At 43.1% G+C, this 18,686-nt stretch overlaps 1 protein-coding gene across 1 annotated transcript in view; it reads right to left on the bottom strand.

Moving 5' to 3' along the window:
- GTPBP4 (GTP binding protein 4) overlaps positions 1-18,686 on the bottom strand; it is a 240,503-nt gene that overhangs the window by 89,259 nt on the left and 132,558 nt on the right. The window contains exons 9-10 of the mRNA XM_078663297.1: positions 16,761-16,850; positions 16,562-16,672 (exon numbers count right to left, since the gene is read on the bottom strand). Of these exons, the coding sequence (XP_078519423.1) occupies positions 16,562-16,672; positions 16,761-16,850 (201 nt within the window). The remainder of the gene's footprint in view (positions 1-16,561; positions 16,673-16,760; positions 16,851-18,686) is intronic.

The following is an 18,686-nucleotide window of genomic DNA, read 5'->3' as shown; positions in this document are numbered from 1 at the left end:
CAGTGTAATGGAGGACATGCGCTCCCCAGCCCTGCCTGGAGAGATGCGTCTGTCGTTAGCACTATCTGTGGTACAGGCTCCTGGAACGGTCGTCCCCTGCAAAGGTTTTGTGTGTTCCACCAATGCAGAGAGTTGTATACACGACCGATCACCAACACTAGGTCTTTCAGCTGTCCCTGAGCCTGGTTCCACTGGTGTGCTAAGCATTCCTGAAGCGGACGCATGTGTAGCCTTGCGTGAGGGACTATAAAGATGCAGGAGGCCATCATGCCTATTAGTTGCATGAACACTTGCGCTGGGAGTGAGTGTTGTGGCCTGAAATTTTGAATCAGCACCTGCATGCTGTGGACTCTCGCGGAGTTGGGTTGTGCTGTGGCAGTGAGAGTGTTTATTTCTGCGCCTAAGTACTGTTGTACAGGTGCGGGTTGAAGATGAGACTTCTGGTAATTTAGTGAAAATCCTAGACTGTGTAGGAGGTGAATTGTGCGGGACATGTGGCTGGCACACTGCTGGGCCGACTTTGCCTGGACAAGCCAGTCGTCCAGATATGGATAGACGTGGATGTGTTGTCTCCGAAGATGCGCAGCCACTGTTGCTAAGCACTTGGTAAACACTCTGGGGGCTGTAGTGACCCCGAAAGGCAGGACCTTGAACTGGTAATGCTGGTTGTTGATGGTGAACCTGAGATATTTCCTGTGACTGGGGTGAATGGGAATGTGGAAATAGGCAGCCTTCAGATCTAGGGTTGCTAGGAAATCTCCCTGACTGAGCAATGGCAGAACTTGCTGCAAAGTGAGCATGTGAAAGTGTTCTGATAGGATGTATTGGTTCAGGGGTCTGAGGTCTAGAATGGGCCTGAGAGACCCGTCCTTCTTTGGGATTAAGAAGTACAGTGAGTACACACCCCTGTACCCTGTTGTTCTAAAGGCACGAGTTCTATGGCCCCTTTTTGCAGCATGGAGATGACTTCTTGCTGCAATAAGTGCATGTGCTCTGCGGACATAGGACGGTGCCTTGGGGGTATGTTGGGTGGAGTGGATGTTAGTTCTAGACAATAACCGTGTTGTATAAGTTGTCTCACCCACCTGTCCGTGGTAATGCTTTCCCAGACTGTCGTGTATTTCTATAGGTTCTGATTCGATCCCCCTATTCCTGACCCTATTCTGGTTAAACTTACTAGCTAGTTAACTAACAGTCAGCCCATGAGGCAAGAAAACCCCCATGATGCAGATACCGTTATCTGACGCAGTCACACTACGGCACAGGAACGTGTTATCTGATTAGGTCATAACGCTTGAGATCTAATTAGACAAGCGACATTCCTCCAGCCCCTGATAAGGCATACGACGTTCTCATAACAAATCAAACCTATGACAACCTGGATAATCCGTGCGGCCATTGTTTTGATTTCACAGAGAACTTTAGTAAAGAATGTGCTAACGAGCAAGTCGTATGACATCTTTATTGACGTACCTATGTCCATCCTTACGTCAATCTCGGCACCTTTAAGGTATAAATATTGCCGACCTTGCCCTATGCAAACACACGCGTGGTGACAAGACGGAGCAGCCATACTTGCCGAAGCCGAGAGCAGAAGCAGACCCCGCAGGCAGCAGCCCCGCCTTCCTGACGCGCTGAGAGACGCGCTGCTATCTCAAGCCGAGAGACCCAGCACCGTCGCTTCTGGGCAGCCCTCGCAGGCAGCCTGGAATATCGAGAGCAGAGAAAGAGATACCATTCCTCATTCATCCTAAATTCCAGGTACAGAACTGAATAACCCCTCCTAGAGAATTCTTTAGTTATTCACTTGGCAAAAACAAACTTAAACTAAACTGTAACTTTCTATTCCCGCCCACGCATTAGACTTAGGTCAGGTACACGGGGTAGGCGTATTTAGAAACACCAGTTGAGTACGTTTAGTCAAAATGTATATGTGTATGTAAATATATTTTAATCATTTTAAACATCAAATGGCTCAGAAACCATATCAATGTTTTTACAGTATTATTTTATACTATTGCTTCTAATGTATGCACTTTACTTAACTATAAGTATTGCAATAATATCGATCCATTTCTCTTGTACGAGAAAAGAGACTGATCAATAAATAACATCTTTTATTGAACACGCCCGTCTCTTCCTTTTCTCTACATTCTGATGAGACTAAGAATGCACGTACTGACTGAGTAAAATAATTGCCTTGTGCTCACACGACTCTCGAGATTGACTCTTGATTAGGGGAGAGCAAAGTTGTCATGTTCTATGGTTGTCAGAAACTAAATCCCTTCTTGTCTAATCAGGGGAGTTCATCCTTCCTTGAACATTCGAGAAAGTTTCTAGCGAACTCTGAGCTTAGCTGGCAAACCCAAAAATTAAGTCTAGTATCGACAGTAGTAGACCTAGTTAACGTCTGGCCTAGGCCTTTACTGCTGTAGGTACTATTCCAATGCGCAGAGCCTATTGGGAAAATAGGAGCTACACTACATGGCGCCCAACGCGTTTGGAAAGGGCGATAAAACTAACGTAAGACATTTAGAGTAACTCAGTCGTGCTTTCTCACTCAGACCCCTTTTCCCAAATACTCCAAAGACGTCTGGAGTGGGTGAAAGGTTATTATATCCTCCAAAACCTCGCAGGAGGGAACTCCTATGTATGGTTCTTGGTCTAGTCAACGTTGAAGGATAAAACAGTTCCAAAATATTGTGCATCTAATCTCTGTTTCCATAAAGAAACCTGATCTGCAAATAGAAATAATACCATCCTGTCAGTAAAATGGGAGACAGCGATGGAGAAAGAGAGGCAATTAGATTAGCTACTGAAATAGCAGATGCTGATGCTACCATGCAAGCAGCAGACGCGGATATAATACTTATTCCGGTCATTAAAAGGAGATCTATAACCTTAAAACTTATAGAAAATGGACTGACACCTAGAGGTGGCACAGTCATATTCGTAATTGAGGCACACGAATATCGGCAGACAGAGGTATACTATACATGGATACATTTTCCAGCAGCAAATGCTGTAACAAAGTACTTCCACTATTACAAAGTAGAGGAACCTCCTAATGAGTACACTCCTTTCGAGGAGGTGGAAGTACCACTCAAATTCCAAGAGCATTTGCTCTTATTTGATGGCGCCCTAATACATAACAATCACATTACAAGGCTCGGTCCTTTAGGAAGACCAGGAGCAACGTGGCCGGTCCTAGCCGGATACACACCACATCCAGACATCGAAAGAATGCCTGCAGCAGAGCTATTAATACAGCTAAAACAACTACTAAAAATTCATAGACAATTAGTTCAGTATGTAATGCGGACTTCAACAATTCAGCCAGCGATTAAAATTCCACAGCTGACCCCTCACCAGGGGAACACAAATAAAATCACACCACAGAACATCCAATCCTGCCTAGGTAAAGTTCCAGCTAAACGGGAACAAATACCATTCTGGTTGGCACAGAAAATTACCCAAATAGAGGCGGTGTTTCCTGACACCACCCCGCTGGAAAAACACAGGATTCTGACTATATGTCTCCCAATGGGAATCGCACCACACATTGAGGACTGTGACACTTGGGGTACAGTCTTTGCTTCCATCTATACAAAAACGCACGGTGTTCCATCCATTTCGGTAATACCAGATGTGCTAAAACAAATTCAAGATGAATACGGTCCAGAACCTGCTTTAACTCTTGGTATGAAATTACTGAAAGACTTCAAGCAAGTCTCGGCTATATTACTAGCCAACATAAAAGGTGAAGCAGCAAACGTGGCGATCCGCCAGAGGTTAAAAGAGACAGATATAGCAGACCAACCAGCTGAAATTGCCAGAATCATAGAAAAATCCTATGAAGAACTAGGCAGAGATAGTCTAGGTGGAATACCAGTAAAACCGCAACTGACTACAAGTCCAGAAAAAATATTTTTTAATAGTAATTCACCAAAAAAGAACTGGGATGGAAATAAACAATCCAATCCTAAAGAAAAGAAATTCCAGTCCAGAGGAAGGTCTCCTAGGCGAAGAGAGAAATCTCCAAACCCGAGACAAAGGTCACCTCAGAGTGAACCCTCTGGGAATAGATATAACCTTAGAAATAGGGATAATATTAAAAAACCTGATAGATATCAAGACATTGATACACGTCCCTCTCAATCTTTTCAGAATTCCTCGCAGAAATCGGAAAGAAGAGGACGATCAGAAGAGCACGCCAAGTCCAAAGACAAGGAACCTGCTCAACTGAAAAAGAAATCACAATTTCCAAAAAAGAAGGTAGCCAGTATCAAGGTAGTTAACAATGCCGAGAATACTGAGGACACAACTGAAAAACGGAGAATGGGCTCAGACAATGCTAGACAGCGCAGCAGAGGTGAGCATAGCTCGCAAAGTCCTTATGAATCATCTGGAGACAGTGGACACGAATGAATACCTTCAAGTGGAAACTGCAGATACCAGAGTTAGCAAGCCCCACAAAATATACGAGATAACATTACGTATAGAGGGAGATAAGACTAGGAAAATAAGGGGACTATTTTGGGATAACCTATCCAAGGGCTATGACATCCTTCTAGCTGAAAAAGACTGGCCACCGGAGTTTGTCAGGGAGTGCCCTCATGGCGAAGAAGTAATTATGCCTGCCTTCTCGAATCAAATACCGATTCATAAAAAATATACACTTGCTAGAAAGTGGGCAGTGGCCTTAGCACCTGCTTTATATAAAAATCATGTAGGATGGGATGAGGATTCTCCTCCTCACAAAGTCCAGTTAAAATCACAACCTACTGCACAAAGGCAGTACCCAATTAAGCAAGAAGCTAAAAAACAAGTAAATGAAATACTAGATCAGCTAGAATACCAAGGGGTGATTGAAACTTGCACCTCACAAATGAACAATCCTTTGTTTCCGGTCTCCAAACCAGACAATTCATATCGTCTAGTTTTGGATTACCGACACCTTAACACATGTTGCAAAACTTTTGCAGTGCAAAACTCACACAGTGCTGCACTAATGAATAACAGTGCGCAAAAAATACAAAACAACCTTGGACATCTCCAATGGATTCTTTTGTCAAAACATAGCACCAGAGAGCAGATATTTAACTGCATTCTCAGTAAATGGCACTCAAAAACAATTCTGTCGGTTAGCCCAGGGGTACAAGAACAGCCCGGGGGTATTCTCAGCGAGAGTAACAGAATTACTACAACTATATGATGATGAAGCATTATCTTATGTCGATGACATTTACTTAACAGATGATGACTTGGAGACTCACTTGAAAAGAGTGAACACCATAATACTTGGTTTCGCTGCAGAGGGTTACAAATTCAACTTCAAAAAGTCCAGAATTGCCCATCTGAAAATCCAGTACGGAGGATATGAATTATCAAGTATTGCCTGGTTAACAGTCTTTTAAGAAACTAGAAGAATTAAAAAATCTAAAATATGAAAAAACGTATCCTCTGCCAATCGACATTCTGCCTCTACGACATTACGCCTGTGTAATCTATACAGACGGACATGCTCAACCCTCCGTTTGGGGAGAACATGCATACAATCCCACATGTGAGATTACAAAAGAAGTGTGGCACGGAGGTAAACTAAGACCTCTATTAACAAAATCACACTCAGTAGAAACTAATTCAGAACTACAAACTGAAATATTAGCTTTGAAAATGGCGCTAGATAATGCGGATCGCGAATTCCCGACGCTTATAGTGTCAGATTCATATTTCTGCGTCAAAGCATATAACAAGGATTTGCAGACATGGATTCAGAACGGTTACAAAGATGACACAGATGCACCAATAAAGCAGAGATTGCTCTGGGAACAGGTAGCTCTTTTGAAAAAAGAACTACCAAAGACTCACGTGACACACTCACTGAGTCATCAGCGTGATGGCGTTCACGTTGTAGGGAATTCATTGGCTGAAACAGCCGCAGCCAGTAAACCGGCTCCCGTAGATCGAAAAAAGCGTACATTAAAATACATTGACGGCGAAACATTGCTGGCAGTAAAAACGTCATCAAAAGGCGACTGCTCGGCGTTACCGATCAACTATCCACTCAATTACACATACATCATAGATGCAAACTCCATTCCTTTTGCTCGAATCCCTGGAGTGGGGGATAGAGTGATTCCAAACATGGACAGGAGAAACTTGTTAATCGCAGACGCACACATGGGCGAGGGTCTCAGACACCTTAAATTAAAAGATTCTCTGGAAGAATTACAATCACGGTACTGGTGGCCAGGCATGAGCCTGCACTACACCATGTTTGTAAAAAACTGCCCAAACTGCAACAGAGATCGCAGTGGGGAGAGAAGCAGTTTAATACCTCGTCGTATCAAGGCAGATAACATCACCACTAAAAAGAATGGCTTGCGATTAACATATACAGGCTAGTTCCCACTTATAATGTAGATCCACAGCACTCGGCTGACGTCCGGACTGTTATACAAGATTTGCGAGTCTAATTGGCATATACGCTAAGAGCATGCTACGTTCGACCATTTTTTTTTTCCTTTTCTCAGGCAATCCAGCCTGGGGGGGGAAGGAATGGCCAAATGAGCACAGCCCAGCGGGAATCTTCTCACTTCCTTCCTGAGGGTATGGGATGGTGTAAAGAAAAAACCAAGACAGAAAGCAATCTATAATAGAAAGGATATTAGGTTCGGGAGCTGGGTGGGTCAAACATCTAATAAGTGTCCAACGTAGTCTAAATAACTTGCCAAGAAATTCTCTGAAGGGATTCAGTCCGTACGAATTATTATTCGGAACTAGGATGTTGATCTCTGACCTTGATAGTCAGACTTCAGTGGTAACAGAAAAAAGCTTTGATGTCAAAGACCGTTTGGCTATTTTGCAGGACTTAAACAAAACAAGAAAAGACCTGAGCAACATACAGTTGAAAGAACAGCCAACGACCACTGAAGAATCACCACCTGTCCCAGCAAGACCTGTCTGGATTCCAAAAGTCGGGGATCTAGTCAGGGAGAAGATCGCGGTAAAGAAGGAATTTGGGCCTTCTTACAGAAAAGCAGTTCCTGTATTGTCTGTCAACGGGACAAGATCAGTTGTACTACCGCCACTTGCTGGAAAAAAGGAGAACCGAGTTGTATCCATCGACCTGGTAAAACCACAACATGTGGCCGATAACCAACAGTAGGCCAAGTGGACTCCCAATAAGTAGCAGAACACCAAGGTTTGCTACCAGTACAGAGGTCCTATCAAAGAGGCTCATCACATTCGAAACGCCTACAGAAGAACAACAAGGACTATGCAACAATGCAATAGAACTTAGACCTCTGAAAACCCAAATAAAGACATTTAGCAGAGACACACCAATCTATACAGAAGTACCAAGTGAAAATGCGAGAAACAAAAATCCTGAACCAATTGGAACAATTGACAGAACTGCATCCGGTTACTTCATCAACTTCGATGATTCCTCTGAAGGCTTCAGCGAACAAAAGACACAGCCATCATCAAAATCCTTTAAAGACAAAGCTAAGGAACTTTTGAAACAACTGAAAGAAACATATCTAGTTTCTCCATGGATTGAATTTTGGGTGGGTTTTGGTGCATTTATCCTCATACTTTGGCTCATCATGGTATTTACCTTGGGACGCTTCATTGAGGGAAAATATGCTAAAATGGACACAGCAAGTCAGAACATCAACTTGGTCCTCAAACCACACACATCTTCACACGTCGAGAAAAGAGAACTTTCTTCAGAACTTTCTTCAGCCAACTTCACAGCAATTCCAATATCTGGTGGGGTAGCCTGGGACAACACTGACTATGAAATTTATGGTCCGGTCGAGATCCTGAAATATCCACACCAAATCAAGATCTCCTTGAGTGACTTTGCTAAACCAAACTCATTTGCTGATGATTGGGACTTTGAAAGTATAAACAATATGATGTCTGACTTAGTAATGTCTGCTAAATTTACAAAACATGATTATTTGCAGGGTTCTACAAATTATGACAGCATGTACTGCTATAACCATTATGGTAACCATTTCTTGCATAAATCTGCACAACCTAGAAATGTTTTAAATTTTAATCAATGGGAACATTGTGCTACACCTCCAAAAGGGAGCTCTAGAACCGTGTATGGCAAATATTCATATTTTTCAGGTTTTAACATAACTAATGCTGAAACATTTTATTACAAATTGTCAAACAAGACAGGGATGAAAACCATGATAACCAACACAAAATTGATATATTCAGATTCTTTCTTTGAAAAAATGAATACTTTTGGATTTGATTATTGGGACAAACATGTTGATTTGAAAAGTGTTTGGGGCACAAAAGAATGGCAAGTACAGGGTTTAGAAGCTTTGTTTAGAGCCTGCATGATCCCAGAACAAATGATATTTTTAAATGACACCGTTCAACAAACCACCTGTCTTGGCTTAGCCAAAATCAAAGATTTAAATAACCTGTCTATTCCAAAGCCAGCAATGTTTAGCAATAACTCTGAAACAGATGAAGAAATAGACATAAACCATATACTTAACCAAAACAGAACACATCCTGATTGGAAACAATGGTTGATCTGGCCCACAGATACAAATAACTGTCAAGATAGATTCCTGAATAAAACACAGGGTTTCAAAATGACCAGGCCAGACCCTAGATATCCCCAAAGACATCACCCAGGGATAATAACAACCTACAGTGTGGGCAAATTATGCCTTCAATGGCTACAAACTTCCACACTGCCTGAAATTAAGCAACACCTAACTTTACTTACTGATGGTGCTGACTTGCGTGATTTCATAATGGGACCACGCAAACAGCGTCAAAAGCGTTTCATAGCAGCCTCTGTATATGCAGCATACAATGAGGCCTGGAAGGTTACTCAAATTGAGACAGCAGAGAGAATACGGGAAATTGACCGTATTAATTTGGAAAAATCACTTTCTGTAGTGGACAATGGGTTAATGACTCTGTCCTCCAGAATTTTTTCATTGGACAGCATTGTGTCTTCAGCAATCGATATATTATCGCAAGACTTACTGTTATTACAACATGGTCAGTCACAATTGCGTTCTATTGTACAGCTTGGCTGGACGTTACAAAATCTGCGTTCAGGCTATGTGCCTTGGCGTTTAATCAACACAACGTCACTATTCCAAATCTTTAACCTTACTGATAGACAGATCGGTATGGCGCAGAAGGGTGCTGATTATACAATCTTGAGCATTGAAAAACTAGAAAGATTACCGTTGACAATGTCAGAACGACCTGTCAGTGAATGGATAATCCACGGAATCATAAATATTCCAATCTCAACCTTCAGGTTTCAATACTGCCAAAAATATATACAGGCTGGCATGTACGAGAAATTGGGAAAGGGGTACCTTAAAACAACATGGAACCTGCCCTATTCACATGCATGTGTCAGTAACAAAGGACAGAAAGTGTTTCTTAGTGGCAACAATTGTGCTATGTCACTAAGCGGCACGCTTCTGTGTAACGGTATTAGCTTGCACGGAGCCTGTGAAGGGAATTCATACAACCTTTCATGTCACCAGCAAGGCGCACCTGCAACTGAAATAGAACCATTCTTTCAAAGACTCTATAATGGGAGTTACATTCTTATTATAGACCGCAGATGCTGTAGTCTTATGCCCGGGACTCCTTATCTCGTCACTACGACGGCGAAGGTCAAGTGCTGTGGACGTTCTTTGTTTCCCAGCTCCTTTCCAGACAGGGAGGCAAGGGCATGGCCCGGTCTGAAAATTACTTCTATTCGAATAGACACTTTAAGCAGAATGAAAACAGTGCTTCTTCAGACGCCTACAAGGCTCACGTCATCTAAAGAAACGTATGATCTACAAGTCGCAAGGACGACTGCAGAGATACATACATTATTATCAACTAATTCCCCCGTACATTTCGCGGAAATTCTGAGCGAAATCTTAAATATTTCTGATACCACTGGGGTCTCAAAGGTATTTAAGACAGTATTTTCGATGGCATTAACACCATTCAAAGCCATACTGGGTATTTTTCCAGACTTCGTCCATTCGATTTTTGGCGGACTTCCCTTGATCCTGGGACTAATTGCAGGAATCCTATTCCTAGTCCTTATTTTTCGTTATGGCAACCCATGTCACAGATCAAACTCTCGCGACAATGGAAGATACGATCCTAGCCATTGGATACCGGGACCGGATATCAAAAATCCTGGGACTCTCCCGGCTTAGAGACCTAAACATGACTTGGTTTCTATCATTTCGACCAATGTGGCAAAGGTGTGTTTTACCTGTACTAAGGTGTCTGCTATGCGGAGAAGAATGCGTGTTAGACACCTGTCTGACGCTACAATCGGATGCGCCGGTGGATGCAGATACACTGTTGGTTCCTACCAAGGTTCACGCACTGTGCTGCCTTCAAAGGCTGCCAATTCTGATGACGGCATTCCTGGAATCTTCACCACTGCGATTGAAGAGTAGTGAAGTTCAAGATGAAAGCAGCATCGAACAGGTACGACCTTCTGTCAGCAATGCAAATCAGAATGTCAATGGAGACAATCATGCGCATGAATGCATGGTTACCCCTATTTCCGACTTAGAGGAACTTTCCCATGAAGCTGTTGACAGTTTTTTCGAAAGCCTGAATGATATGATGTTCTCTCCGGAACAGAAATAGAGACTTTTGAGTAAACTCGCACACGGCGTTCCCTGAATTCGGCCTTCAACTTTAAAAATAAAGTCACATGAACAATTACAATCCAGTTCACGGACAGCAACTTTTTTCAGCAAGCCCCTAAAATATTTTTCTATATATTTTTTCCCGGGACACTGATTTTCTGCTTAAAGTAAGAGACTATTCCTAGAGAACTAAGATTTCTATTTTAGATACTTTATAGACTTTATAGACTTTAGCTGCCCGCTGGTATGTTCGCAATAGATTTTATGTGATGAAATGGTTTCGACTTTTTTTCTGTATAGCCATATTAAGAGCCATTTCATGTGTATTTCTCATATACCAACAAGCAATAATACATAACAATGCGTGTTTACTTTTGCATTTAATTCATAGCTTAAGTGCATACAATATATATGACTGCAATTTTTCAGTATATTTGAAAATTTCGAAATGCATTTATGTATTTTGGGGTGGTAAGGTATACACTATACTCTATAGTATGTTGTACTATGTTATACTATGCATAGATTAGTAGATATGACCATAGTTAGCGTGGAGTGGGTGTCGTGTATTTCTATAGGTTCTGATTCGATCCCCCTATTCCTGACCCTATTCTGGTTAAACTTACTAGCTAGTTAACTAACAGTCAGCCCATGAGGCAAGAAAACCCCCATGATACAGATACCGTTATCTGACGCAGTCACACTACGGCACAGGAACGTGTTATCTGATTAGGTCATAACGCTTGAGATCTAATTAGACAAGCGACATTCCTCCAGCCCCTGATAAGGCATACGACGTTCTCATAACAAATCAAACCTATGACAACCTGGATAATCCGTGCGGCCATTGTTTTGATTTCACAGAGAACTTTAGTAAAGAATGTGCTAACGAGCAAGTCGTATGACATCTTTATTGACGTACCTATGTCCATCCTTACGTCAATCTCGGCACCTTTAAGGTATAAATATTGCCGACCTTGCCCTATGCAAACACACGCGTGGTGACAAGACGGAGCAGCCATACTTGCCAAAGCCGAGAGCAGAAGCAGACCCCGCAGGCAGCAGCCCCGCCTTCCTGACGCGCTGAGAGACGCGCTGCTATCTCAAGCCGAGAGACCCAGCACCGGCGCTTCTGGGCAGCCCTCGCAGGCAGCCTGGAATATCGAGAGCAGAGAAAGAGATACCATTCCTCATTCATCCTAAATTCCAGGTACAGAACTGAATAACCCCTCCTAGAGAATTCTTTAGTTATTCACTTGGCAAAAACAAACTTAAACTAAACTGTAACTTTCTATTCCCGCCCACGCATTAGACTTAGGTCAGGTACACGGGGTAGGCGTATTTAGAAACACCAGTTGAGTACGTTTAGTCAAAATGTATATGTGTATGTAAATATATTTTAATCATTTTAAACATCATATGGCTCAGAAACCATATCAATGTTTTTACAGTATTATTTTATACTATTGCTTCTAATGTATGCACTTTACTTAACTATAAGTATTGCAATAATATCGATCCATTTCTCTTGTACGAGAAAAGAGACTGATCAATAAATAACATCTTTTATTGAACACGCCCGTCTCTTCCTTTTCTCTACATTCTGATGAGACTAAGAATGCACGTACTGACTGAGTAAAATAATTGCCTTGTGCTCACACGACTCTCGAGATTGACTCTTGATTGGGGAGAGCAAAGTTGTCATGTTCTATGGTTGTCAGAAACTAAATCCCTTCTTGTCTAATCAGGGGAGTTCATCCTTCCTTGAACATTCGAGAAAGTTTCTAGCGAACTCTGAGCTTAGCTGGCAAACCCAAAAATTAAGTCTAGTATCGACAGTAGTAGACCTAGTTAACGTCTGGCCTAGGCCTTTACTGCTGTAGGTACTATTCCAATGCGCAGAGCCTATTGGGAAAATAGGAGCTACACTACAAGACTGGCAGGAACTGCTGAAGTCTTCCCCCGACCGGTGTTATACGGTCGGGGGCAGTGACAAGACGTCACTGTTTGTTAGTGGCGGAGGATCTGGCATTAGTATTTCCTCGTCCTCTGCCTTTGGTGCTGTTCCCACGGTATCCACCCCTATTGTTCTTGTTATAGGTGGATTGTGTGCCTCCTTTGGTGTATTGGGGTTGTTGCGACGCCTGTCCCCTAGAAGCTCCCCTGTTACCCGAGCGACGAAAGGAACCGCCCCTTAACTGTTGAGACTGCAGAGCTCCCATGGATTTGGCAGTGTCTGTGTCTTTTTTAATCTTTTCTAGAGTGGTGTCTACCTCAGGACCAAATAAAAAGTCAGGGTTAACTGGCTGATTAAGTAGAGTAGTTTGGTTCTCCGACTTGAAACCAGAGATGCGGAGCCAGGCATGCCTCCTGAGCATCACGCTAGTGTTTATGGCCCTAGCCGCTGTGTCAGCTGCATCTAACGCACATTTAATGGACGCATTGGAGATCAACTTCCCTTCTTGTATGAGCATTTCTGCTCCCTCCTTATAAGCATCAGGCAGGTGTTGCATCAGCTGCTCGAACGTGTAGTAGTGGGCCCGATCATATCTTGCTAATAGGGCCTGTGTATTTGAGATCCTCCAAATATTAGCCGCTTGTGCTGCTACACGTTTGCCAGAAGCTTCCAAGATCTTGGATTCTTTGTCCGGAGGAGGAGCATCACCACTTGTTTGAGAGTTCGCTCTCTTACGAGCATTAGCTACCACCAAGGAGTCCAAGGGGAGTAGGCCCTTGATATACGTAGGGTCTACAGGCGCAGGCCGGTACTTCCTCTCAATCCTGGGGTTCACCACCCTTGCTTTAGTTGGCTCTTTAAAAATGGCACCAGCATGTTTGAGCACACCCTTGAGCATAGGCAGAGTTTTTACAGATCTTTCTGAGGTTGAGAACGTATCAAAGAGAAAGTCTTCCTCCACTGGGTCAGCGTGCATGTCGACATCATGGTTAAGGGCTGCCCTTTCAATTAGGGCGTTAAACGCAGCAGTATCCTCAGAAGGCGATGTTTTGATCGCATAGGACTGAGTGTCAGGGGTGGTGTGTGGTTCATCAGGGTCAACAGTGTCAGTCCATGGCTGGGACTCATCCTGATCTGTGTCAATGGGATAATTAAACTGGTCCTCATTGTCCCCTTCCTCCACATCCTCAGTGACAGGTGTGGGAGAGTAGTTACAGCCTCGTCCATATGGTTGTATGGGTTCAAAAAGGGCAGGAGAGGTGGCAGAGTCCCTCTTCTTCTTTAGTGGTATCTTGTAGGACTCCATAGAAGTTTCAGGAATGATTTTCCGTTTATAAATGGTGAGTCTCCTGAATCGGAGTCGATGAATAGTTTCGACTGGTTCTCATAGGAGGTGCCTGGGACAGAACGTCGTCCTCCATGGGCCGAGTGGTTGCGGCTACCGATTATGACTTGGATGTGTCGGTGGCCTTTGGGAGTTGGACCGTTTTAGGTCGTGCTGTCGGTAGAAGTCCGAATTTTATCGGCGCCGTAAGCATTGGCGATGGACTGACCTGCTTCGAGGTAGGCGCTGTTTTTGATCCAACCGACTTCGACTGTTCATCTTGCTTGTGGCCTTGCGTCGACTCGAGCCGTTGTTGCGCAGCAGGTACGCTCGTTTGCTTCGACTTGGTCTGTTCTTTTGGGCCGAGTTTGGGATTCGACACGAAGGCCTTGACTAGCAGCGGCTTCCGAATTTTCGGATCGAGGGCTTTTTGGGCCTCGAGTCCATTGGAAGAGTAGCCATCTTTGGAGCCGGACGTAGACGTGAGCGTGACGTGCTTAACAGTAGACACGGGCTTCGGCGCCCCGATCTTCGGGTCGACACCCCCTGTCGACCCCGAGGGGTCGAGCACACGTTTCGACTTGGTAGGTTCCGAAGTCGTCGAGCCGATGGTTGCTTTCACCAGTTTCGGTTTCGATTTAGTGTCTTTAGGTTTCGGTTTCGATTTCTCCACTGATTGTGGCCGATCGACCGATGGCTCTTTGGAAATGTTCTTAGTCGGGCCTGGAAGCGGGACTATAGAATGTGGACGAAGATCTTGGCTAAGGCCTTCCGGCGATGCCTCGAACTGAGCCGTGGAAGAGTCTTTATTAGGCCCCGCTACTGCGGTTGGGCCTAGCTCTTCGCTTGAGTCGTCGTCGGCGGCCCCGATAGGTTGTGCGTCGTCTCCTACCTCGACGATGTCTTCATCATGGACGTAGAATTCTTCTTCGTCCTTATCGTAGTTGGAGTCTTGCTCCGACGCGGGACCCGACCGTTGATCAGGATCCTCCTCTTCTACACCCTCCTCGTCGTCAGCTCCGAAGATGTTTTCTGGTTCGGGTGCTGACTCCTGCGCCGACCGTCGTGCAGCGCGTCGAAGCCGAAGAGTTTTCTTCGATCTGAATCGGGAACAGGCCATGCAGCTGGCCTCGTCGTGGTCAGGTGAGAGACATTTATTGCACATCGATGTGAGGGTATTTTGAATTGCAAACGGGGCAGCGCTTGAACGGACTCCGTTCCATCATCAATCGTTGATGGGGCCTTTGGTGTTGAAAGGCAATCGGCCTTCGACGTCCTGCTCGAAGAACTGGAACAAGTACAAGGCACCGAACGAAAGACAATACCGACGCCCCGAAGGCCTTTTGGCCTTGAGAAAGAGTATTTATATATATTCCGAACGTGAGTAAAGAAAGTACATCCGAACCCAATGGCGGAAAAAAACAATCTGAGCATGGAGAGGATGCCCATGCGCACTGTAGTCCAGGGGAGGAGCCACCTATCTCGTGATACTTCGAAGACTCTTCCAGGACAACAATGTGCAATCATCCAGACCCAACACTAGGTGGCGATCCATGCACAGTTATAAATTCAGCAGCCCACATGCCTCGAACATAATAATTCTTTTTTAGAGATCAAAATGTACTCATTCTGACCACTCACACTATATTGCCTTAAAGTTCAATATCTCTGAAAGCAGTCAATATATCCACAGAAACTGTTTCTTCTCAACCTTCTTTTTGCCTTCGGTACTCCAGCCACTGATCTGACCTCAAGCCATGAGGAGGACTGCCAATGATAACGTACTGTTCCTCCTTTACTGCCCGGATTGCCTGGTAACTCACTATGTGTATTCATTTCGAGCAGAGATTGTCAATTTCTTCAACTATATACACTCCATCTACAATTGGGGTGTCTGCCACGCTGGAAATTATTTACTGAGGCCTATTTTGTTTGCCTAATTTTTGTCTTCTGACCCTCATACAACACCATATTTCAGGATAAAAAACTCTGCTTTCTACCGCCTCAAAGGAACTACTACACTCTTCATTGCTTGCTACTTGACCTTTTAATTTCTGATTACTATGGTTTTTGTTGATCAGCCTCACTGGAGTTTTTTGTATTAAACACTGATTTTGTCTTGTGTTATGTATTGTGCTCTCTGTGAAGGGCTCTGGAGTTCCTAAGACACAAACAGTACACACAAACTTCAAATAAGATGAATAATTTCTATAGGAATATCTATAACCACCTTTTATCAACAAACCATTACAACTTACGTGCCAGCTCAACATTAATACATTAAAAAGATTACTGCTACAAACCTGAAAAAAATGGAATGCATGGCAAGTCCTATTTAAGGTACAATTTAATGGCAGCAGGGAGGCCAGTTGCATCAGTTTCAAATAGAAATGTTGCATTGTAGAAAACATTAATATAGTATTGGGAGGAACAGTTCATAGCATCATGAAGGACCAGGGACTAAGACATGACAGTGTACGTGTGCAGAAACGTAAACTAAAATGTGTTACATAGTACATAAAAGAGCTACCCCGCTACAATATAAAACCCAAAAACACTTATGCTACACCCATATAATTAATGTTGAATGATTATGAAACATACCTTCTCATCTCTTTTTGATGGTACAGCCAAGTGTAACCGGTTTAAGATGTCATTCACCTTATTTCCTTTCATTTTTGTGTCAACGCGATGGGCCAAAAGTCTGTCACAGGCCTAGAGTGCAAATCAAATACATTTATGAATTCCCTAGCTTTATTGAACATATTGCAATTGCTGATAAAATTAAGAGCACAGCACATACCTCAGTTTTAACTTTAATCACACCTTCTTCTGTTAAAGTGCTTGTCTCCAGTACAGGAATACCTTCAGCTTCTAACTCCTTAAAAATATTCTGAAACCCAATTAACAATCAATTTAATTATAATAAACGATAGATTTAAAAGTCTACAATTCAGGAACTCTGTAAAAGGCGGTTAAATAAAAACAAGCAATAAAACTACAAAACACCAAATACTTTAAAACATACTTCAGACGGGAGAAAACCAGGCAAAGAAATCCAATCGTTTGTACATTATTAAAACTAGCTTAATCAAATTATAACTAAGTAGAACAATTCAATCCTTTGCCATGTGACAGTGGGGATAATTTCTTAATTTCAACAAGCAAACTTGTTCATGCAAATGAAAAGGAGAGAATGGCCTAGGTTACAACCCTCATGCTAGCAGCCATTTTAAAGTCAAATGTGAAAAATTGAGACATTCTACTACGAATTATTAACTATCACAAAACCCATGAAAGTTACTCGGAAAACACCTGCAGCAAGTTTACTGGAAGCCATCTCCCAAATCAACAGATGCAAACTTGGTGAGTGTCAGTTTTAGAAAGTGATCTTTCTCAACTAATCAAACCATAAATTAAGAAGCAAAATAGCCCTTAGTTTGCATAAGGGAAATAAGGAAATGATCTGGTCCCTAAATATAAAACCGTAGCATCTTCCAGTTCTACTTAATCAGATAAAAGAAGAGAAACTGAGAGGTGAGCACCACAGAGGTTGGTGGTATAAGGGGTAGCTTTGACTAACCAGAGGTGAATGTACAACACCAATCCTCTTCTAGCTACATGGTCTAGTCCAGCCACTAGGATGCAATGATACATCAAATTAGAAAGTGAAAGAGGGCAGGTAAGAGTAATTAGGCTCTTTGGTTATGAATTCTGTCAACTCTGACTTTCTTTGATGGTTCAGGGGCAGTGTCTGCAGCGCACCTGGAAAACTAGTAATTCCAATGGCAAGGTAGGGACCAAATAGAGGTTGACAGGTGTCTCCAATACCAACAAGATGGGCTGTCATGTGCCGTGGCGCTGAAAATCTGTTTACTACTGAAATGTTTGAACACATGAGAACATGAAACAACTACTGGCAATGCCAGTGCAAAGATTTTTACTAAGTTGCACAAAATTGATACAGCAGCAGTCAGAAGAGTGTAAGCTGCTTTAATAGTGCATGAGGTTTGGTGGGTGTCAATAGAATTTTGCGATGTGCAGAATGGTGGGATGAACTAATTTGTAGGTGGGTGTTACTGTGTTGATTGTTAGTGTGGGACATGGAGCACAGTGGGTGTGTCTGTTTTATAGTCATTTGCAACTGTGAAAGTGTTCATGCCAGTGCGTGGTGATGGTAGCGTCACACTGTCCTAGGTGAGCACACACGTACTGCCATGCTAGGTTCACAATGTCAGATTAAAGTACAGATTTTCATGTCAGAATCTATTACAGTTGTGTATATATTCAAATGTCAGGTTTCCAAGTGGTTAAACATTCCTGGTGAGGGGTCCAAGTATGCTTTTTATCTTAAAACACCCCTTAAAAACACCCATTAAGTTCCATGCTGGGCAGAAACATTGAGTGGGCTGAACAGACCAAGCAGTATTGCAGCTTCTTAGCACGAACCCTGCCACACCAAATGTGGTATCTTAGGCGATTTGTGTATCCTCTGCTTTTTTTAGGACTCCTCTTCTCATGCGTAACTCGTTGAGTCAGTACTGCCTCTTTACGGTAAAGGTCCATTTGACCCTACAAATACTCATGGGCAGAAGCTTCTCAGCCCAGCCACTGTATCAAAATGTTGAGGCAGCAGGATAAGCGGGCAACATGAATGGAGCCGTTAGACACTGACAGACAGTCTGAGGCGGATTCGCTTTTATCCACGGCATAAACAATTGGCATGGAA

Source organism: Lissotriton helveticus, chromosome 10, assembly GCF_964261635.1.
Source record: "Lissotriton helveticus chromosome 10, aLisHel1.1, whole genome shotgun sequence".
Lineage (NCBI taxonomy): Eukaryota > Metazoa > Chordata > Amphibia > Caudata > Salamandridae > Lissotriton > Lissotriton helveticus.
This window is presented reverse-complemented; position numbering and strand designations above follow the sequence as displayed.